General features: G+C 42.1%; 1 protein-coding gene across 1 annotated transcript in view; it reads left to right on the forward strand.

Annotated features, from left to right (window-relative positions):
* The window catches only part of ANKFN1 (ankyrin repeat and fibronectin type III domain containing 1), a 220,662-nt gene that overhangs the window by 171,189 nt on the left and 25,897 nt on the right, over positions 1-23,576 (forward strand). Inside the window, exons 13-16 of the mRNA XM_006758689.1 lie at positions 5,453-5,668; positions 16,639-16,805; positions 19,427-19,577; positions 23,161-23,329. Coding sequence (XP_006758752.1) covers positions 5,453-5,668; positions 16,639-16,805; positions 19,427-19,577; positions 23,161-23,329 — 703 coding nt within the window. The remainder of the gene's footprint in view (positions 1-5,452; positions 5,669-16,638; positions 16,806-19,426; positions 19,578-23,160; positions 23,330-23,576) is intronic.

Below are 23,576 nucleotides of genomic sequence, written 5' to 3' on the forward strand. Positions count from 1 at the left end.
CTCAGGAGCTGCCACCTGGTGGTCAGTGCACATCCACAGCCAACCTCCCATGGCTAGCCAACCTCCCTCAGTCCCTCCCCCCATCCAGCCCGGCCTAGATCAAGACTGGGCAAGACAGCCCCATAGGCCTTGATCGCTGGCCAGGCCTAGGGATCCCACCTGTGCATGAATTTCATGCACTGGGCCTCTAATTATTTTATAAGAAGGTAGTTCTTTCAAATTCCTTCCTCCTGCTCTAGGCTAAACAAACCCACAATCAGAAAAACCAACCTGTTAGGTAAAGTCTCTTTAAGGTCTACATCAGGGGTCCTCAAACTACGCGGCCCGCAGCACATGCAAATACAAATATTGTATTCCCGTTTTGTTTTTTTACTTCAAAATAAGGTATGTGCAGTGTGCATAATTTGTTCATAGTTTTTTTTTAAACTATAGTCCAGCCCTCCAATGGTCTGAGGGACAGTGAACTGACCCCCTGTTTAAAAAGTTTGAGGACCCCTGCTTTAAGCAATAAAACAAAATTTAAAAGAAAAAGAATGGCCCATTTTATCAAGACACACAAAGGTCTTCATCACCATCTTTCTTCCCATCCTCTGTTTCCATACACCCTGACTTGTCTTCATCACAGTGCCTACCAACCACTATGCATTCTTGCCTCTTGCCTTGTTTTCCAGTTTCTGCTCTATAGTGAGATCCTTTACTACATTTTATACACACACACACACACACACACACACACACACACACATAAATAAAAGCCTAAGCTACCAAACGACCTAACAACTGAATGACCAAACGACTGAATGACCATTCACTATGACATGCACTGACCACCAAGGGCAGACACTCAATGCAGGAGCTGACCCCTGGTGGTCAGTGCGCTCCCACAGCCAACCTCCTGCGGCCGGCCAACCTCCCATGGCTGGCCAACCTCTCGCAGTCCCTCCTCCGAACTGGCCAGCCCTATCAGCCCTGATCAAGGTGGCCAGCCAACCTCCCTCGGCCCCTCCCCCTGGCCAGCTGGCCAACCTCCCATGGCCCTTCCCCCTGGCCAATCTCCCTCTGCCTTGATAGGCCCCAATCGCCGGCCAGGCCGAGAGACCCCATCCATGCACGACTTCGTCCACTGGGCCTCTAGTAATAAATAATAATCATGAAACAACAGCTTTTGTTTATTTAATAGAACAGATGACAGGCACTGTGCTAAGAGTTTTATAAACCATATCTCATTTAATCTTCATCACACTCTGATGAGAAAGTACTATTATTGATATTAGTTTAACAGATGATAAAACTGTGGGCTGGGAAGGTTAAATAACTTGCCTAACATCACACAAATAGGAAGTAGCAGAGTCTGGATACAAATACAAATCTACGTAACTCCAAAGTCTACATTCTTTCTAATACTTCATCATCTTATTATGTGTTCATTTACAAAAGCAGACAAAAATTTCAAATAGAAGATATTAATCCACATTATAATTTTTCTTTAAAAAGTAAAATTCTATTCTGCATCATTTGGAACCTATTTAGAAGTGACTTTAATTTGATTAATATTACCTAGGCAAGAGGAGAGACAAGTATCTTCCAGTATTTGGACTTAAAAAATAAAAGAGAAAGCTTGTAAGTGGCTATGACCCCACATTGTTTTTCCTACTCTTAGGAAAATGACAGAGGCCCCAAGAGGCAGAAGTGTACATTGCTCTTACATTAAGAAGTGTCCAGACTACTTATCCTCAAAATATAGTAATAATCTGACACTGTAGATTGGATTACATTAAACTGTTCTCCTTCACCGCTTTTAGAAATGAGTGTTAGTGAGTAAAAGTCAGGTAACAATTTATTCAAAATATGTCTTTTTCATTTTTCAAGCTGGAGGAAAGTTTGCCCAAAATTTTACTTTTTTTTTTTTTAGGCCTTCATATCGCCACTCTGGACTTCCTTCAACTTCCCGTTGAAGGTCTGACTAAAGGTCTCTAAATATTGTGCATCTGTAGGGCTATTGATAGGCTTGTGATTTATTCTGGTTATAACCAAGATGCATTCCTATGAGCCATCAAGTGACTTTTATTCCTCTTTATCTTTTAGGATCATCAGGATTCCCAAATCTCCTAATGTTTATTGCATAACAGGTACTAAAGTGGTCTGTTTATCCTTTAGTCCTAAAGAACCTCAAATTTGCCCCCTTGGAACATAGCTGCAGTTTATTTTCACAAGGATATTCTGCTTTTAAGTTGGTTGCTCCACAGAGCTGGCTATCTAACCCAATCTGATATCAATAAAGAATTTCAAGAAGACTTTTAAAGTGCTTTCTTATTTACCCCATTAGTCATCACATCCAAAGCCAATAGTGAACCACTGATAACTGCTTTAAAAATGACCATCTCGCCGAAACCGGTTTGGCTCAGTTGATAGAGCGTCAGCCTGTGGACTGAAAGGTCCCAGGTTCGATTCCGGTCAAGGGCATGTACCTGGGTTGCGGGCACATCCCCAGTGGGAGATGTGCAGGAGGCAGCTAATCGATGTTTCTCTCTCATCGATGTTTCTAGCTTTCTATCTCTCTCCCTTCCTCTCTGTAAAAAAATCAATAAAATATATTTAAAAAAAAGAATTAAAAAAAAATGACCATCTCATTCAATGTCTACACAGCAGCTTTGGTTTAAAGTAAATTAACAATAATATGTTAATTCAGTCAACATAAAGTTATTGAGCTCTTACTATGTGCCAGGAACCCCGAGACACAGAGACAAAACAACCAAGATCTCATGACATATCCTATACAATAAAGAGCTAATATGCAAATGGTCCTTGTGCCGGGGGACCTGGGCCCGGGGTCCTGAGGCCAGACTGGGGGACCTGAGGCTGTGCCCCCCACCTGGCACAGCTTGACGGGGGGCCCGAGGCCGTGCCCCCCACCCCAGCGCCGGGGCAGGGAGACCTGAGGCCGTGCTCCTCGCCCCGGCGCTGGGCTGGAGGACCTAAAGATGCACCAGGTGACCTAAGGCTGCACCCCCCGCCCAGCAGGGCTTGATAGGGGACCTGAGGCTGTGCCCCCCCTGCCCAGCATGGCTTGACAGGAGAACTGAGGCTGTGCCCCTGCCTGGTGGGGTTTGACGGGGGACCTGAGGCTGTCCCCCCTGCCCAGCACCGGGCTGGGGGACCTGAGGCTGTTATTAAATAGCTTGATGGGGGTGGGGCCGGCCAGGTCTGGGTCTCACATGATGTCAAGGCACATGCCGGTGGGCAGGGACTTGACTCTGGGTCCCGCAGCATGCCCCAGCCTCTGACAGGAGGGAGATTTTCATATACATTTTACTAATTTTGTTTCATCTCTGACACTTCTATTATAAAGAAAGGGCAAATAGCAATATTAAAATATTTCCTCTAATTCCCTTTTAATGTGCATGAGTTTCGTGCACCAGGCCACTAGTATATCAATATGCAAGGAGACCACAGTCAAGCTAAGACATAAGTTTGTACAGGAATCAATAGGGGACAAAAGAGGAGATGGTAAATTCTACTTGAGAGAATTGGGAAAGTCCTTTCAGAGATGGTGAAACATGGACTGAGCCTTGAAAATGATTAAATGTAAGCCAGGGTAGGATTCCAATTAGAGCAGTAAAGAACATTTACAAACTTGAGAATATACAAAATATTTTCTCATGTAATCCCCCCAAAACTCTATAAAGTAAGGATTAGGATAAGGGATATTTGAGCTGTAAGGATCCATAATATTAGATGATGAAAATCAGGGCTTAAGAGAGTAACAATTTTTCAGAAGTCTAAGAGTTAATGAACAGCAGCCAGCCCTGAAATTAAACACCAGTATAACTAAAGGCTTAATAGCAGTGGTGTGCTGGAGCCAACCTGCACTGGCTTAGGAAAGCCAACTGTTAAATATTCAGGAATTTTGAAAGCCTGTTATCAAACCCTAGAAGCTTGAAATCAGCTTATGGTGGGAGTATTTACACCACAGAAATTGGCATATCCTATAAATCAGTTATTTTTTATATAGACAGTTTACCAGCATACCACTCCTGTTGGCCAGTATTACTTTGCAGCAAACTACTACATAGGACAGGCTTAAAAGGCCTTACCCCAGTGGTTCTCAACCTTCTGGCCCTTTAAATACAGTTCCTCATGTTGTGACCCAAGCATAAAATTATTTTCGTTGCTACCTCATAACTGTAATGTTGCTACTGTTATGAATCGTAATATAAATATCTGATATGCAGGATGGTCTTAGGCGACCCCTGTAAAAGGGTCGTTCGACCGCCAAAGGGGTCGCAACCCACAGGTTGAGAACCACTGCCTTACCCAGTTACTTCTATGTGATCTGGAAGTCAATTATTGAATAAGAATAATCTAAGTGATTAGGCCATTGTTAAAAAATAGTAATCCTGTCAACTCAATTTTCAAATGTCAATAATTATTTGTGAAATTTCTTCCTTATGTGTCCTGTCCTTGTGAATTAAAAAAAAAATTAAGACACAATCCCTACCTATTAGGGAATATCCCAATATTTTGGTAGATGTGGATACTGAGCAGTTGGCTCATTCATTTTTATTTTTAGGTCATCCTTGTTACTTTTACAAATTCCAGTTCTACTTCTGCTCTCTGGCTAACAGGTTATCTCATCAGTGTTTATGTAAGCTCACAAAAATAACAACTAGGAGTTCTAAGATGGTTTATAATTTTAAAAAACCATAGATATTCAAAGTAAAAGGATATTTTATTCTATTCCTCTCAGTGCTCTTCAAACCCTCATATTTGTGACAGTTTATTTTAATAATATCTACCTGGGCCCTTCCACGGTTAATGCAGCATCCTTCCCTTCCTACCTTTCTGAAAGCATTGTCTACCACCGTTGACCTAGCTCATGAACAATTTTAACAAAGTTTTAAATAAATAGAACTCCCTGAAATGCAGGTAAGTTAAACCAGGCCAATCTCCCAATTAAAGTATCTTCAAGGGAATGTGTAGTCATTTGGGACCTGTACAATGTGCTACATTGTCAATTCACTTCTTCATTTTAAACAACCCCACTTCTCACCAGTATACTGTAGATCGCTTGAAAACTCCACAAGCAGCATACTTGAAATATCAGGCATTTTTCTTTAAAACATCTGGGTTTCTCTTCAAGTGCCAGTGACTGAGGTTTATGTGCTGGTGTGTCTATGTGGGTAAGAGATATTTACAGATATTCAATTTGCTTAAAAAACATAATTTTTGTGTCTCTTGCTATAATCTTTGCAGGCTTATGGGTGAAGACATTTTCTTTGAGCTTCTGTTAAGTACATTTCTATGATGCCACATTTTCTAGGATTAAGTCTGCTAAAAAAACAACAACACACAGCTTCTCAGAAACATCAGATAATTATTTAGTGTCTTTTGTTGCAGTTATGTTGCTTTGTTTGTACATCACATAAGCTACCAGAAATTTATTTGCTTCTAGAATTTACTTGGAACACACAATTTGGGAAGAGTTTACTATGAGCCCATTAAAGACCGGCATGGAAACATCCTGATAGTCACCATCAGAGAGGTGGAGATGCTCTATTCATTTTTTAATGGCAAATGGATGCAGATCTCAAAGCTGCAAAGCCAGAGGAAGTCTCTGTCAACACCTGAGGAGCCAACAGCTTTAGACATTTTACTGATAACCATCCAGGTATGTAGTCTTTTCAATTTCCTAATATATTTAAAGTTCCAAACACACTTATTGAGGCTCTAATGAAATACACCAAAATCCATTTACATATGCAATGATGAAGTGGAGAGGTCCAGAGACATGTCATGGTTTATATTCCACACATTGGAAAGATTCAGAAGCTTGTTTTTATTTTATTTAACACTTTCCCAATCCGGAATTCAAGTACTGGCACCTTGAGAATGCCCCTGACCCAATGAACCAATAAGAAACAATGAGACAAATATCTGAGCAGGGATCTACAGATAGTATAATCAAAACATTAAACGAATAACTGAATGTACTGCAATAATAATACATTTCTAAACTATATATGTATTTGTGTGTGTGTGCGCATGTATGTATCACTTGGGACAAAAACACTCATAATATTTACTCTTGCTTGTTCCTAAACTACTCCCTCAAGACAGACAGTCAGCCATGTTTAAATCCATTTTAGGCATGAAATAACTGAGGCTCGATGATATGATGTGACAGAGGCAGATTTAGTGAAGCTAATGAAGATTTTGCATCATTCAGCTCTTCACCTGCACACGCCCCTTCAAGGCCCTGGCAGAAATCCTAACAATTTCACATTCATAATTGTGTATTCTCTACCTTAAGGAAAGAACCCAAGATTGCATTAGGTTCAAGCACCACCAAATTTGGATTTGCCACTGAGCACACAGCTAGAAAAGGACAGAGCCAATACTTGAACTTAGATCTTCTGATTGTAAGCAGGCTTCTCTCGGCTACATTATATCATATTCCAGGGCAGGAGGTAGGATTTCAGTGAGTGGGGAATGGGAGATAAAATGAAAGATGAGAGACTTGCCTGAGAACTGAATACCACCAAAATTCAAATTCAAGCAGCTTAGATCAGACTCTTAACGAGGATGGCAGAACCAGGATACGTTCCCACATCATGCTCCATGCATGCCACCAAACTGCCTCACATGTTCTTATGTGAATTTGGGTTTCAAGCTGTCTTTTTCTTGCTTTCTTTATTTAAATTTAGTGATGGGGACGAGTTCTATAGAACTGTCCAGTTAGGTGGCAAAGCTGGCAGAAACATCCACCTTGAGCCCTATGCAACCCATGACATACAAGTATATTCACAAGAAAGCCAATCTGTAGTAATGGAGAAATAAAGGGCTCAATCCCACACTAACAAGCCAAATCCAAGCCCTGCCCACTAGCGCCCTATGATCACCCTAAACAGCTAAGACCACTTATTTCCATTCCCCACTGAGGGGTGGCTACGACAGTAAGGTCACCTTTCCATTAGTTGCACCAGCACAAACAAGGACAAAGTCCAAAGAAGCAAAGGTAAGCAAATTGGTCAAAGCCTCTGGATTTGATTTTATGGAATCTGAGTTCATATGAAATTGATAGAGGGTAGGTGTGTGTGAAAAGGTGGAGGCAGGGAACACAGACACATTCGTGGCTCCCCTCTTCACCTTTTATAAGCAAGTGCTAAAAGAAACATTTTAAAAATCATAATAAATTGAGCTTTTACAGGGTGACTAATACACTAATCCCCTATAGGGATAAACTGGGGTCTGGGCTACCTTCCCTCCTAGAAACAGCACAGGCCCCAGTGTGATATAATACCTGGTTTCTCCTAGACTTATTACATTAAAAATGTGTTACAGGTGCAGAAAAATTCCAATCTGGCGAAAGGTTGTTAGAGAAGGAGACCAAAAATAGAGGCAAGATCAGGTTTCCACCCAGATCCAAGTGGAAAATTTACCCCCGCTGACTGGCACATTAAATCGCCCACCCCCATTCTCCTTTCTCCTCTTCTATTTTTCTCTTTCACCCCTTTCCCAAATAGGTCTTACACTGGAGAGGAAATGGGGGATAAAACTAGTAGGGCTGGTATTCAATCACTCCCAGATTTAAGATTAAATATGTCAGGAGGTGGCCCCACCAAGTCAACATGAAAGTAGAGATAGGTGGTGGTGGTTGCCCAAAACTGACTACGTAATTCCCACAATTCTGGGTCACAAACCTGTCTTTTTTCAGGGTCAGTAGACTGATGACCACCAGGCCTTCTGATTGGAAGCCTGGGCCTCTTTCTGCTACATCACATGACATTCTGAGACACAATTTTAGAATCAGACTGACTGGGTATGATTCCTGACTCCTTTTCTAGTTATACTAGAGGCCCGGTGCATGAAATTCATGCATAGGTAGGGTCCCTAATCCTGGCCTGTGATCAGGGGGAGGTCTCAGGCCGGCCTGTGCCCTCTCACAGTCCGGGACCCCTCAGGGTATGTCCGCCTGTTGGCAGTCAGACATCCCTCTTGCAGTCCGGACCCCTTGCTCCTTACCGCCCGCCTGCTCACTGTTCCTTAGCACTGCTTTGGAGGCGGGAGAGGCTCCCGCTGCCCTCACCAGGCGTGAGCCCAGCTTCTGGCTGAGCAGCACTCCCCCTGTGGGAGCATACTGACCACCAGGGGGCAGCTCCTGCTTTGAGAGTCTGCCTCCTGGTGGTCAGTGCACATCATAGTGACCAGTCATTCCGGTCATTTCGCCATAATGGTCGCTTAAGCTTTATTATATAGACTAGAGGCCAGGGTTCCCTCAGCCTGGCTTGCCCCCTCTCACAGTCCAGGAGCCCTCAGGGGATGTCCTACAGACGGTTTAGGCCCGCTCCCACTGAGGGAGGCAACCAGGTTGATCAGGGGAAGGCACCATCCCCATCACCCCGCTGCTGCTGCCACTGCCAGCTGCGGTGGCTGCCTGAGCCCCAGACCTCGCAGCTGCCAGGGATCGCAGCTGCTGAGCCCACAGCTGCCTTAACCCATGGCTGCCGTTGAGCCTTGGGCCTCACTGGCAAGGCTCATGGCTGCCATGAGCCCTGGGCGTCACAGCCACCAGGGCTCAAGGCTGCCTGAGCCCATGGCTGCCTGAGCCCTGGGCCTTGCAGCTGCTGTGGTTTTGTCTGGATGGACGTCCGAAAGACGTCCAACCTAATTAACATATTACCCTTTTATTAGTATAGACTAGGGGCCCGGTGCACAAAATTCATGCACTGGGGGGGGGATGTCCCTCAGCCCAGCCAGCCCCCTCTCACATACTGGGAGCCCTCAGGGGATTTCCTAGTGACAGCTTAGGCCCGCTGCCTGCTCCCTTTGGGGATAGGGCCTAAGCTGCAGTCTGGCCTCCCTTGGTGGGAGGTGACTGGGCTGATCAGGGGAAGGCACCAGCCCCATCACCCCGCTGCTGCAGCCACTGCCAGTCACCGCAGCCAGCAAGGTGTTTTCATCAACACAGACTCCCATCCCTTCATCATGAAAAAATGACAACTTTCTTTAGGCATTTTCAAGATGTGTCTTTCATATATTACCCAAGTTACTAAGAATATTACCAGTGGCATACAGGGAGCTTAACCAGTGAGCAGTCAGAAAAGGTGTTTCCTCTGTAGTTCACACCAATTGCCGGCTTGGCCCCCATCCCCCGCCCCCTCTGCCCCAGGCCTGATGCCTCTGGCCCAGGCTTCAGGCCTGGGCAGGGGACTCCCATCACCAGCTCCGCCCTCATGCAGGCCTGACACCTTGACCAGAGGCGTCGACCCCCATCACCCTCTGATCGCCAGAGGCGTCAGGCCTGGGCAAGGGACCCCCATCTTCCTCTGATCGCCAAATTGGCCCCTCACCCAGGCCTGACACCTTGGCCAGAGGCGTCGACCCCCATCACCCTCCAATCGCTGGATCAGCCCCTTGCCAAGGCCTGATGCCTTCCCCAGAGGTGTCAGGCCTGGGCAGGGGATTCCCATCTTCCCTCGATCACCGGCTTTGCCCCCCACCCAGGCCTGATGCCTCTGGCCCAGGCATCAGGCCTGGGCAGGAGACCCCCAGACCCCTCTGATTGCCGGCTCTGCCCCCTGCCCAGGCCTTACGCCTTGGCGAGAGGTGTCAGGCCTGGGAAGGGGACCCCCATCTCCCCCCAATCACTGGTTTCTGGGCGGCTTCTGGGGCCGGCCTGTGGCACGGGATGGCAGCTTGTGCTGGCAGCTGTGCTGTCCTGCCCTGCCTGCAGTATGCAAATTAACCGCCATCTTTGTTGGAGGTTAATTTGCATAACGTGTTGATTAGCCAGTGGGAGGCATAGCGAAGGTACGGTCAATTACCATGTTTGTCTATTATTAGATAGGATGACTAGGGCAAGTTACTTATTTCTCAACTCTTGTAGTTCCTCCTTTGGGGAAAAAAAACAACAACAACCTACTTCATAGGGTTCTAATGAAAAGTAAATGAGTTAACATGAAACATTAGAAGGGTAGCACAAAGTGACTGCTCAATAAATGCTAGTGATTTTTATTATTTCTCTACTCAGAAAAATCCAAGTAATGCTTGGCTTTCCTTAGGGCACACCTAGTCAATCTCCTCATCCTTACTGTCCCAGGGGACCCCAAGCACTGGTTCAATCATCCCTCAAGCATTTTCTCCCTTCCTCTACCTTTTCATAAAAACTAAGGAAAAGTTGTGTAAAGGCTGTATGATCCACAGTGGGGATTTCAAAAACAGATACAGGCTTCAACAAAATCTGGGCCCATAACTAATCTGCTAATTCCTAGTGCCCCAGGGAAACTTCAGGTCCACCCCTCTCAAATGCCCAACCTTCTCAAGTCCCAGACTTTATAACAGGCCTCTCTCATATATTTGGGAGAGAGAGAGAAATCCTTTCCATACTTGCCTGGAACGGAAGAGAGTCATTACAAACAAGCTAGTGTCCCTCTGAACAAACTGACAATGAGAGCATTTCCAATAGGGAGGTCCCTCTCAGGTGCTGAGTTACTCTGACCATGGTCTTCAGGAGCCACTTCAATAACTGAAAGCCTCACAGGTGAAGTTTTCTCTGAATATTAATCTCTCATTTGTACTATACTTTCAGTTTATAACACTTTGTCACATCTATGATATCATTTAATCCTCACAAAAACCCAATGAGGTTGAATGGGCAATTTTACTGTGGCCAATTCATAAATCAAGCTATGGATTTCAGAAAAATAACTGGCCAGAGTCATATCAGCCAAAAAACAGCATAGAAGGGACTAAGACTGACATCTTCTGACTCCTAGGCTGGTGTTCCCATGCTACCATGCTGCTTTACACACCCTCACCCTCCCTTTCTCTGGATCCTTTTTAAAAAGTTTGATCCTAGAAAAGCTACAATGAAACTTGTCTTCTATCTCCACCTATCTGTGCTTTCCTTCTCTTAGGCATTCCTTTTTAACTCCAGGGACTCAATATCTTCTTATACCTGAGATGCCCAGGACCTACTATCTTGTCTGCCTTTTTTGCTTTTTTTCTAGCTCATTCCTGTTCCAAGCAGCCTCTAACACGGGGATCAAAAACTGCTGGAATTGGGAAACTAATGGAAATGAGCCAGGTGGGCTGGATATAAGAAACAATTGACTTCACACATATACTTGTTCACTGATGTCTACAACAGAATTATTCACAGTAGCCAAATGCCCAACAACTAATGAATGAATAAATAAAGCAGCATATCCATCGAATGGAATATTACTCAGCCATAAAAATTAATGAAGTACTGACCCATGCTATGACAGGAATGAAGCCTAAAAGCATTACGCTAAGTGAAAGAAGCCAACATGAAATGCCACATACTGCATGATTCCATTTATATAAGATATCCAGAATAGACAAATTCATAAAAGTGTATCTGTGGTTCCAGGGACAAGTGAAGGAGTGATAGGATTGTAATGACAGCAAAGTTGTTGTGTATTTTTTAAGTGATGAAAATGGTCTAAAATTATATAGTGGTGATAGCTGCACAAACTTGTGAATATAGTAATACCACTGAATTTCACACATTAGAATGTTGAATTTTATGGTATGTGAATTATATCGCAATGAAAAAAATAGTATAGAAGTGACAGAGATTATAGTAATCTTGAGATCATTTAAAGAACAGCCTTATTCAGCCTCAGCTAATTGCAGTGGAGGAAAGTAGTCCCAATGCTGAAATGTTTTCCAATTTTTAAAGAAAAGCTGAAAGTTCAGAGTTTTCAATAAAAATCTCTTTATTTTTAAAAGTTAAAAAAATAATCCAGAAAATTTAAATTCTTTGTAGTCCAATGATCATGGGCTGGCCCACAAAGACCACAAGCCACCATTTTATGAGTTCTGCTATCCCTGGACAATTCTGCTTCCATCCTCTATCCAACTAAACAAAAACTTTGTGGTTACTGGAAAAGTAACTATATATCATTCTTCTAACAAGTTCTTAGGCCTTCTGATCAATGAAGAGCAGTTGGATATATAACTCTTCATAGTTACTGCACCAGCACAGCATATTCTCTCCCAGAGGCCCTGCCCTAGACCCCACTCCCTCTTGGCCTCTCACTTCATATTTAATAAACATTTTTTCAGCACCAAGTAGGTGCCAGGAACTCTTCTAGGTGCTATAGAAAAAACAAATGAATAAGTCAAGGTCCCTGGTCTCAAGGAGTTCAGTCAGGGGAGACAGACAGACTTGTAAACAAATCAAGGTAATACAAGGCAGAATTAGACCAGAGCCTGATAGCAGCACAAACAGCATGCTATGGAAACACAGACAAAGCAGCTATTAATTCTACCTGGAAATGTCAGGGAAGGCGTTGTAGAAGAGGTGACAGTTGGCTGAGCCATGAAGGGTAAGTTAAGTTCACCAGGTGGAGAAAAAAAGAGAAAGAGGGGAGAAACTAAGATGGCGGCAGAGATAAACACCGGGAAATTAACGCCGCACACAACAATTGATTAATACCTCAGAGAAACAATACGGACTTCACCCAGAACCACAGGAAGCCTGGCTGACTGTAAACTCTACAACACAAACAGCATGCTATGGAAACACAGACAAAGCAGCTATTAATTCTACCTGGAAATGTCAGGGAAGGCGTTGTATAGAAGAGGTCAGTTGGCTGAGCCATGAAGGGTAAGTTAAGTTCACCAGGTGGAGAAAAAAAGAGAAAGAGATGGGGGAGGGAAAGATAGAGGGAGAGGGGGAATGAAAAAGGTAGAGGAGAGGAAAGGTAGGAGGGAGAAAGAAAGGAGATAAATAGAATTAAATACAGAGCATGGTAAAAGAAATGAGGCAGAAGCTAGAAAAGTCAATCTTCACCCTCCCTTGGGTCCACAAGGACTCTTACACATTTTTCTTATGGCCCTTATCACACTGGGTTAGAAAAACTTGCTTACATTTAGTTCTCACATACTGAAATGTGAGTTCCATGAAAGGATCATGTCTTATTCATCTTGATGTCATTAATACCCTAACCGTGGTCGGCAACCCACAGCTTGCGAGCCACATGCGGCGCTTTGGCCCCTTGAGTGTGGCTCTTCCACAAAATACCACGTGCGGGTGCGCACATACAGTGCGATTGAAACTTCATGGCCCATGCACAGAAGTCGGTATTTTGTGGAAGAGCTGGTATTTTGTGGAAGAGCCATACTCAAGGGGCCAAAGAGTCGCATGTGGCTCGTGAGCCGCAGTTTGCTGAGCCGCAGTTTGTCGACCACTGCCCTAGCACAATGCCTTATATGTAGTAAGTGCTCAATACAAGTTGGTAGAATGAGTGAATTCATGAACCAGCAAGAAAAAAAATCAAAAAAGAGATTAGGGCATGCACGCGGAATGAAAAAGGAATCCATCTTGGCTGGAGATAAGAGATGAAAAAGGGCTGTAGTGGAAGTAGAGGCTAGAAATGTGGTTTAGTGGTCAAATGAGGCAATGTGTAAACCCAAAGGCATTTGATTTGGTTTAGGGGGTCTTTCTAGTGTATCTCACATTATGTGAATGGGATAGCTTCTTTCTCTTCCTATGCATTTCTTAGGCCCAAAACATTCTAATGAAGGATAAAATGACTATGTGAAGACAGGAACATACATAGTAGATGCTCAGTAACAGTCTTTTTAAAAAAATTGAATGAAAGAGTAAATTACTCCATCCCAGAATGGTGTTGGCTTTTACATAACCACAGTATGTTCCCAGCTCACATTCTATCTGTGGTCAGTCTGACTCCCACATGTTTTTTCTCTTATACTCATACCCATCCTATACTTGTACTGGGGTTTGGGTCTTTACAAGCACATTTTCTTATTAAGTTTAAACCCTAATTATGATAAGCTTATTTTTCCAATGCACAGGGTCATTCAGAGCTTTATTACTATTTTCCAGAAAATCCAAACCACACTAAACTTGGGACCCACAAATTTGATACACATTTTTTATTTCTTTATCTGGAATGTCAATAAATAAGCTGGAAAGGGTGGACCTCAGGGCCAGTCTTTATTGGTCCATCACTCAAAATGTCTACTATTCCCACACCATTTCTATCATTCACAAATCTTCACCTCAGATATTTAGCTTATTAAAGTAATACAGTAAAGACTCTTCTTTTCACAGATTATCTAGTGAAACAGATTCCACTGGAGACTTCTCCCTGATCCAGTGTCTCAGGATTTCCTGACTGGCTGCAAATTGATTGTTAGATGGTTCTTTTTCATTTCTCCTAAAGATCAATAAGTTGGCAGTCTTTAATTACTAGGGTCATCCTGTGCTTCTCCCCTTCCTGTTTCAAAAATAGGCATATTTGCCCTTTTCTAGTCTTGAGGGACTTTCTAGTTGTCCATCACTTCTCAAAAATATTGACCTGTGAGTTTGTGGCCACATCTGCTTGTTCAGCAAGTACCCCCCTAGGGTGCATATCATCAAATTCTGTCCATCTGAACACTTCCATTCTTCCTCCTCTCATTAACCATTTCTCTCTTTGATTACCTATTCATTTCTTAAAATTTCACCTTGACTGAAGCTCCCCTAGTCAACTACTCACCTGTGATCTGTTCTGAGACAGGATAAAAGACATTAAAAAGTCAAGTTGTATGGAACTCCTAATATTAATAAGAATGCCTTCCTTCTTGATCATGAAATCAAATTTCTTTCTAGTCTTTTTCATCAAATATCTTAAAAATTACTTAGCTTTTTCCTTTTCTGTACTCGCTAGTTATGTGATCATTTATGACCCCAGCTGTGGCCATTCTTATTTTGTTCCTCTTCTGCTATTCTCTGTTCTGTTTTAGGAAACTGTCCTGATTTCCACGTGTTGAGTATCTATTATATATAGAATTAGCATTGGGTACCAAGGAAACAAAGCAATAGAAAACACAGCAACACCACTAATTTCATAGTCTAGTTCAAAAAAAGAGCATAAAAGAAGAAAAATATAAGTTAAGTACTCCTTCATCTGTATGCCAACACTGTCTCTATTATAAAATTAATTTCAATATATAGTGATAATTTGTTTACTCATCTTCTTGACCTCTTCAAAAGTAGTGCTCATAGCAAGTTACCTGAAGTCCCAATGTTTCCTGTAGAGCCTGGAATTCAGTATGTTTGGTAGAGGATGAAACAAAGGAGACAATACACAATAGCATGTATTAGGTGTTGCAAATCGTTAATTCTACAGAGGAGAGATTACTCCTTCTTAGTGGCCAAGGGAGACTTCAATACCTCTCTGTTCCATATAAAATTTTGTGCAAGTATAATGTTTGTTTTCCTTTTCCTTTTCACCTTCCCTACATTTAGTGGTAGCGATGATTCCCTCTTTTTTTACTCACTTTGAAAATCAGACTAAACTCTGGCCTATAGGAATCTTCATAATCAGTTACCTGACTCATCACTGTTAACACTGTTTAACTCCTATGCTGCCCAAATGTTTAAAAAGTCATACCTACTGAGATGGGGGAGGGGGAATCTGTATTTCCAATTATTCGTTATCTGAGTTATTGCAGTAATATAGGGAAGCTAAAGTCACACCCTAAATAGTTCACTAGAGAACTTACAACATATAAAACAAGACTTGACTCAAACGTCCCTCTGTGCTATAACAGGCTGGCACTTCCTGTTAAACCAACAACTTCATTCAGTCTCTGCTGCCTGTGGAATATTGTGTTGTGACAATACAATGCAAATCTATTATAAGGTAAATTTTAAATTTTGTAAAAGTACAGAATTTTGTGAAGCTGATGAAGATGATGTGGAAAACTAACCAAATCACATGCAAAGCCAGTTACAATTCAGCAATAGGCCAGTTAACAATTGAAGAACATAAAAGGAACAAGTATTTTATAAGAGAATGACATAAATATCAAATATTTTTTAAATGCCAGGGGAAAAAATATGAAACTTTCACAAACTCTTGAAAAAACTATCCTCTTCATTGTGAAAGTCAAATGTAAGAAACAGCATTTCATACAATTTCAAACAGCATATCATACAATTTAGTCTAAAAAAAGTTATGCCATAAAAAGAACCAATACTTGATTCTCTCTTCATTTTCAGAATTAGTCAATACATATAACTACAATTTAAATTTTAATAAGATAAATATATCTATTGTTACATTGTTTCATTTCTCAAGATAAAGAATCAATTAAATCTTTTCTTCTACTACTATAAAATTTTTATCCTATTTTAAGTGGTGTCATTTAAAATAGACTTTTCCTGATACCAATTATCCTGAAATAATGAGGCTTCCTGTACAGCTTTATCAGCATTTACACTTGTAAATTTCTGTTTCCCCGGCTATACAATAAGCCCTCCAAGGACAGAGATTATAAATTCTAGTTTTCTTTAGTACCTGCCTCCACTACCACCTGTCCATAGCTAATCACAGCCCACACACCTCCCCCTGTTCAGAAATCTGAGGAAAATAAGCATGTAGAATGTATTAATAACTGGTTACCTGACATGGAGGACAAGTCTCCTGAAGGTAAGATGGTCTATCCCCAACCTTCATGGTGTTATCTGAGGTGTTTCGCCTAATTTCTTAGCTCCAGCACCTTTAATTCATGGCATGTTGCACCTAAGAAAGAAAAAGGTTTTGAGATCGCCTTTCAAGGAGTTTTTTGTTTCTGCTTGTTTTTTTCATCCTACAGGATATTCTCTCCTATCACAAAAGGAGTCATCAACGTCTCTCTCCTGGATTATATCTGGGTTATCTAAAGCTGTGTAGCTCTGTGGACCAGATTAAAGTTCTTGTTACTCAAAAGTTGCCCAACATTCTCTGCCATGTTAAGATCCGTGAAAACCATAACATTTCCAAGTAAGTTATGAGGCGTTGCATTTTCCTCCTGGTGAAACAATGGCTTGAGTGATGGTGTGATGTGTCAGAAGGAAAATGAAGTGTTGAACTTCCCAGTACTGTTTCTATAGTGAGATATCCTCAGGAGCCAGCACACGGGGGCAGACACCAAGCTGCATATTAACATCAGGATAGGAGGGCTGGTGGTGTTGGTGAAAGAAGTGAGCCCATCTAAGGGGGCACTATCCTTTCACTTTTCTCTCTATATTATTCATGGTACAACCACTGATGCACAACTGGTTAATGTGTAGGTGTCCTTTACTTTCAACATTGCTATTTCCAATATCTTTTCTTCACACCCTAATAAGTCATTATTTTTTTAATATGACTATGGAAATGGGTTCTAGTAAAGCACTGATTTCCCCTTAATCATAAAGGGCTGCCCCTCCACCATCATTCTCCCCACCCCTAACCCTCTAGCCTGGGGACTTTGTAAGTTTTCTATACTCTTTATGATTCTCTAGGGCAGAAAAGGTGTAACAAGGCCTGGGCTTCTGGAAACTCCTCTATGGTTTGGCATCAGAGTGAACTGCCCTGTTCATTTTGGGAAGGTTGCCCAATCTTGGTAATCTGGCTAAGCTTTACAACTAGCCCTCTAACAGGTCTCTGAAAGTCTACTGAATTGTGCTTAACATGAAAAAAAAAATTGTTTAAAGGGAAAGGAACGAACAAATAAGAAAAGAAAAAGAACTCTCCAGAGATTTTCAGACTTCAGAGTACAAGTTAGATACCCAAACTCTAGTTATACCTATGGATTTATTTAACCAAAGGTGACTCTAATGTGGTCGTTTAAAGTTTTGGCAAGTTGATTAACTCTAGTGTCTCACAATGTTTATTAAATACTACTTGATCACAATGAAGATGATGATGATGGTCTCTTCAAAGAACTCAGTAGCTGCCATATTCTCTCTCACTTATCAACTACACCGAGACTTTAAGTCTGCCATCTGGTGGTCACTTCTACAATCAGCATTAGTGATCTCAGCCTTTCACAAGAGGTTATAACATTCATTTGTAGGTTGACTCAGCAACAAATACTCTCCTCCATTTTCTAGATTTGTGTCTTAAAGGTTTAGACTCTATCTTTTAGTGGTTATACCATCTACTTTCCCCTTGCCAAGACTCCAAGTTTCGTTTTTATGGGAGATTCCAGCATCCTTCACTCTGCCAGTTCCAACTCCCTCGTCCTTAGCAATTAAGCTGATTAATGGTTAGATATTTTATGGTATTCCTACCAGTAATTTATTTTCTAATTTGATTACAGGTGATATGTTAGCAATGTTCTCCTTCAGGTTTTGTGTATAATCAGACCCCCTCAGTTAGTTTTCAATATTAGCTATGAGAGAAAGAAACAGTTCCCAAACAGGTTCTCAGAGATTTCAATTATTTATGAAGCCAACAGTCTGCCCAGACTGAAGTGGGATTTAATTTTGAGTTTTTTTCTTTTATCGGGACAAAGGGTAAATTTTCCATAGTCTTTTCCAGTGTGGGAATTGAAAGGAAACAGATATCTTAAAAACAGAAACTTTTATAAGAGGGTAGTTGGTTAAAAGAGAGTGTTTTCTGATGAAAAGCTTATGTCACAATCAATTTCATTTTCTGACCCACAGATTGGAGCCCAGGCTGGTATAATCCATTGGGTAGAGCCCTCAGAGGGTTTCATGAGAGTGGGAACATATGTTAGCACCTCCTCTCTTTCCATCCCCAGAGAGGAGGGCTTTCCTTTCCTCTCTAGCCTGCTCCTGAGAGCATATTACTGTTCCCTGAAGAGTTAGAAGAAGAAACCCAGCCAACTGAATATGTTTAGAGACTTGTACTAAAATACCTGTGGAAACAATGTTACCCAAGAGGCATTTACCTTGATCTTTTCAAGCTCCTTTTGAAGAGGAGCCTTTGGGGAATAAACCAGATGTGCTTTCCTCCCACCACCATTCTTTCCCTTCCCTTCTGCATGACATTTGGGAAAGTTCATTAGGAAGGATTCTAGAGCATGCAGAATAAAGACACATATGACTGTTTGAAAGGGGGATGGAAGCAGTGATGTGTGTCCCCTGGTTCCTTTTATTAGAATTGCCTGGTGTTCCTGTTTGTGATTCTCCTCCAGCTTTTGGGAAGGGGAAAGAAACCAAAATAGTCCCCACGATTACCACAGGCCAGGTTTGAAATGTGCCACATGGTTTGTTGCCTGAGTTGGACCAGAGTCCTGTGGTTGCTCAATTGCTGAATTAACCTGCAGATGGCCCTGTGGCAAAATGCAGGTCTTAGAATTTACATAGGATTTTCAGAGGAAGGAAAATAAAGACAAAATATCTAAAAGCTCCAATCTCAAAAATTAAAAACTGATACAAATTAGACCTGCTGTCCTGAGGTAGACGTCGTTTGATAGGTGAACTAAGCTGAAATTAGAAAAAGCTCATTTTAAACTCCATTTGGGTGTCTAAAAGTTCAAATAGCATAAATTGCATTGAGTTTTAACCACCAAAAATTGGTTACCCAGGTTCTGGACATACACACTAAAAATGTTCTGAGCTGTGTTCTGAACTTTTGTTATATTTCTAATTTTAACTTGACTCAACATACAGAGAGGAGTGGGAATGGGTCCAAAAGCTTTCTGGCTCTGAATCTATGGAAAGTGTGGATCATACTTCTGACTGCCCCATGCAATTGTTCTTCTACGAGCTCCAGATGGCAGTGAAAGCTCTCCTTAAGCAGATCAATATACCTCTACACCAGGTACTAGTCTTTACCATTCTATCTTCTTTTTGTGGCAAATGGAAACTGCACTGTGGCATAAAACACAAGAGGAGGTTTTATACTCTCTCTCTCTCTCTCTCTCTCTCTCTCTCTCGGCCCAGTGCACGAAATTTGTGGGGGGGTTTCATTTTGACATTATCATACTGAAAAAGAACTTCTTTCCTCCCTCATTCTGCCAATAGATTTATTATTTGTTGTTTTTTTTGAAAGCGATAAAAGCCTTGGAAGAATCACTTCTGGGTCTTTGGAGTGATATGGTATGTATTCATGTGAGGAGTAGGAAGGAGCCTTAAACTGTAGGAGCAGTTGGAGAGAGAACAAGTTCTTTCCTGAAACTTCTTCTTGCTGACCTAAGAACATCCAAACCTGTAGAGAATTTTTCTAAGAATTTATCTGAGCCAAACTTACTATTGCCAGGAAGCAAGATCTCAAATGCTCAGGAGAATAGGAGAAGAGCAGTTTGCAGTTTCTTGTTTGCACTTGCTATTGAGGGAACTTAAGGAAGATTAAGTGAAGGTGCGAGAAAGCAAGGCAGGGAAAGGATCCCAGGAGAGTTAAGATTCTGTGCTCTGTTGGGTTATGTCTTCCAGGGGTATTACTTCTGGCATTTCAAAGGTGTGTTGATCTAGATGCACAAGAACAATGGGCAGGGCCGGCTTACACACCTTTCTGAAGAAGTTGTAGGCATGGGCATGACTACCCATCATGGTCTGCCCAGTTAGGAATTTGTAATTTATTTCAGCACCCTTAATAATATTTTAAAAATGAAAGTTTTATGTTTCCAAAATGAAGAAATTTTAAAAGCGTGAACAAGAAATTTTATTAGATCCGAGTCCCTACCAGCATTTCAACATCAGCATCAGAAGTGGGGACTTCATTGTATTTTGCTCTTTCTTTCAAAGGAGTTTCATCTGTCAAATACCCTGGTTATTTTATTGGAAATGGCAGTGCCTTGTGTGATATGAAAACAAATAGAACGTGTCCTTATGGACTATCTGTTTCACTAAATGCCTTCCAAGTATTTAAGTCAATAGACTGTTACAATAGTGTGCTGGGTACACAGTATTTTCTTAGTAAATACTAGATTTAGTCTGTTCAAGCCTTAAAGGATAAGCAGGGAGAACTGAAGTAATTCCACCTCGTATTAGAACAGTGCACTGAAGAAATCAAAAGTTGTTCCTCCTAGGCAGCCACTGGCTCCTCACAGTTGACCCAGATTTGGTTCTGATTGGTCAGTTTCTATGCCAGTCAGCGTCTCTGGGCCTATCAACATGGCCTGATCAGAAAGGCAGGGCTGATCAGCAGCCTGGGTGGAGGCCTGGAGAGAAATGGAGGTGCAGCTGCTGGCCTGGCAGGGAGAGAGAGAGAGGCAAGTGCTGATCAAGAGCTGCCACACAGGCTAGGGATCAGACCCTGCTTCTCTCTTCAAGCCTCTCTCTGGGCCTGATTCGCAGCCACCTCAGCAGTCAGTGCTGGGTCACCGCACCTGCAGCAGTCAGTGCTGGGTCGCCACAGCAACCCAGCGCTGACTGCAGGATTGGCTTCCGGTTGGTCGAGCTTGGTCGTGACAGAACCAGGGTTTTTATATATTAGGAGATATAAATATATATATATATATATATATTTCATTTTTTATTGGTTTTAACACCACTTTGCACATGTAAGCTCTTTGAATTTGATGCCTACAAGTAGACACAGACTGTACTTCTGCCCCTTTTCTCTAGCTTCTTCATGTTGATTTCTTCCAAGGTTCCTAGACCCCATTTTACATGGTCTGGTCAAGCAAGGAAAAATCATTGGCTAGCCCACCTTGAAGGGCACCAAGTCTCAACTTCAGGATAGCATAAAGCAAGGAAAAGAAATACATAAATAAATAAATCTATAGTTAGATGTACAAATGATGTATCTAAGAAGACATGTGGTACAATTTATAGCAATGGCCAAGGTTATGCTGTTAACTTTCCACAGAGAACTTACTGTCAAAATTATTGTCTTTAATTCTAACCTCTGCTAACTAGCAATTTCAATAAAAGCTACTGGCATAGAAGGGAACAGTAAAAGTTTAATTAGCTCTGTCCAATAAGTTAACATGATATAGCATTGAATTATTCTTTTATTTATTTACTAGAGGCCTGGTGCACAAAATTCATGCATGGGAGGAGGGGGAGAGGGGTTGTCCCTCAGCCCAGTCTGCACCCTCTCCAATCTGGGACCCCTAGAGGGATGTCCAACTGCCCTTTTAGGCCTGATCCCCTAACCGCTTCTGCCTGCCAGCTTGATCACCCCCTAACTACTCCCCTGCCAGCCTGATCGATGCCTAACTGCTCCCCTAACTGTCCAATTGCCCCTAACTGTCCTCCCCTGCCAGCCTGGTTGCCCCTAACTGCCCTCCCCTGCCAGCCTGGTTGCCCCTAACTGCCCTCCCCTGCAGGACTGGTTGCCCCTAACTGTCCTCCTCTGCAGGCCTAGTCGCCCCTAACTCCCCTCCCTCACCAACCTGGTCACCCCTAAGTGTCCTCCCAACTGCCCTCCCCTGCTGGTCTGATTGCCCACAACTGCCCTCCCCTGACGGCCATCTTTTGGTGGCCATCTTTGACCACATGGGGGCAGCCATATTGTGTGTTGGAGTGATGGTCAATTTGCATATTACCTCTTTATTAGATAGGACTTTTTGGCCTACTTCACCTTCTACTCCCACCCAACACACACACACACATACAATGAACAAAGTTTACCCTGTAATCAGGAAGACTATTACAGCAGTAACTGTCTCTTTTTAAATAACAGAGAGACAACCATGTATTGGCCTCTGACCCATAGGGGCGAGTATAGAGTACAAACTCCAAGAGTGTTCTTCCCCTGGGTTATTACTCCAATTCTAAGTTAATACTGCAAGGCTAGTCCTAACAGCCAACACTGACAAAGAATAAATTGCACAAGATGCCATAAAGACTCTACAGGAGCAAATGAATATTCTAGGGGTGGCCGTGTACTCTGGAGGAGAAAAAAAACTACCAGGTCTACTTGTGACAGTAGATACTATTAAAGGGTTTCTTAGGCTTAGCAGGTTTGAAGCAGCTCATATTTCATTGGTGACTGTTGGGCTACATATACATGTTGGGAGAAGGCTGCTTAACTGCCTAAGAGTGCATACAACAATTTTTTTTTTTATTCTTGTAAAATTTCCTCAGTCCTTGGCCAGAAACTACATTTTTCCCCCTTAACCAACTTAAATTGAAACTAGTGGATTTTTAATTCAATCCATTTTTGTTGCTTCATGTAATTATATTCATCATTTTGAAAAGCCCACAGAATGCAATCATTTTCTACTTTTATAAGAAGCATAAATGTTGTTTTCAGAGTTTATGTGGAACATTACTGCCTTAAATCTTGATTTTATATAGCATTATTAAATGGGCTGAACCCTAATATTTATGTTGTATAAAAATTCCAAGCTTGAAGTCGTGTAATTTTGTTAGATGTTTTATGCCAGTTTGGTGTTGTTTATGTAAGTGCCATGTTGTAACTCTCCTATTTTTCCTCCGCGCGTGTCCCTCTGCAGGCAAGGAACTTCCGCCTCTACACACAGGAGGTGTTGGAAATGGGTCACAATGTGTCCTTTCTTCTCCTGCTCCCTGCCTCAGACGACGTCTGTACAGCCCCAGGACAGAATAATCCTTACACCCCACACTCAGGATTTCTTAACCTCCCTCTTCAGATGTTTGAACTTGGTATAGTAGCTTGTTTCACCTAGAAATATTAACCCAACCTCCTTATAATAAAATCACAAAGTTATATCTGTTCCCCCTTGTCCCAGTGGAGGGTCAATAAATCACATGATGGCTTTGGCAACAACCCTTCCTAGAACTGTGTACAAGTCTGAGAGAAAGCAAAGCTCCAAGACTATGTGCCTGAGCAATAATTATTGAAACCCAGCTAAGGCCCAATGGAGAGGAGGGAGTTCTAAACAGAAAGTTC

Source organism: Myotis davidii, unplaced genomic scaffold, assembly GCF_000327345.1.
Source record: "Myotis davidii unplaced genomic scaffold, ASM32734v1 scaffold595, whole genome shotgun sequence".
Lineage (NCBI taxonomy): Eukaryota > Metazoa > Chordata > Mammalia > Chiroptera > Vespertilionidae > Myotis > Myotis davidii.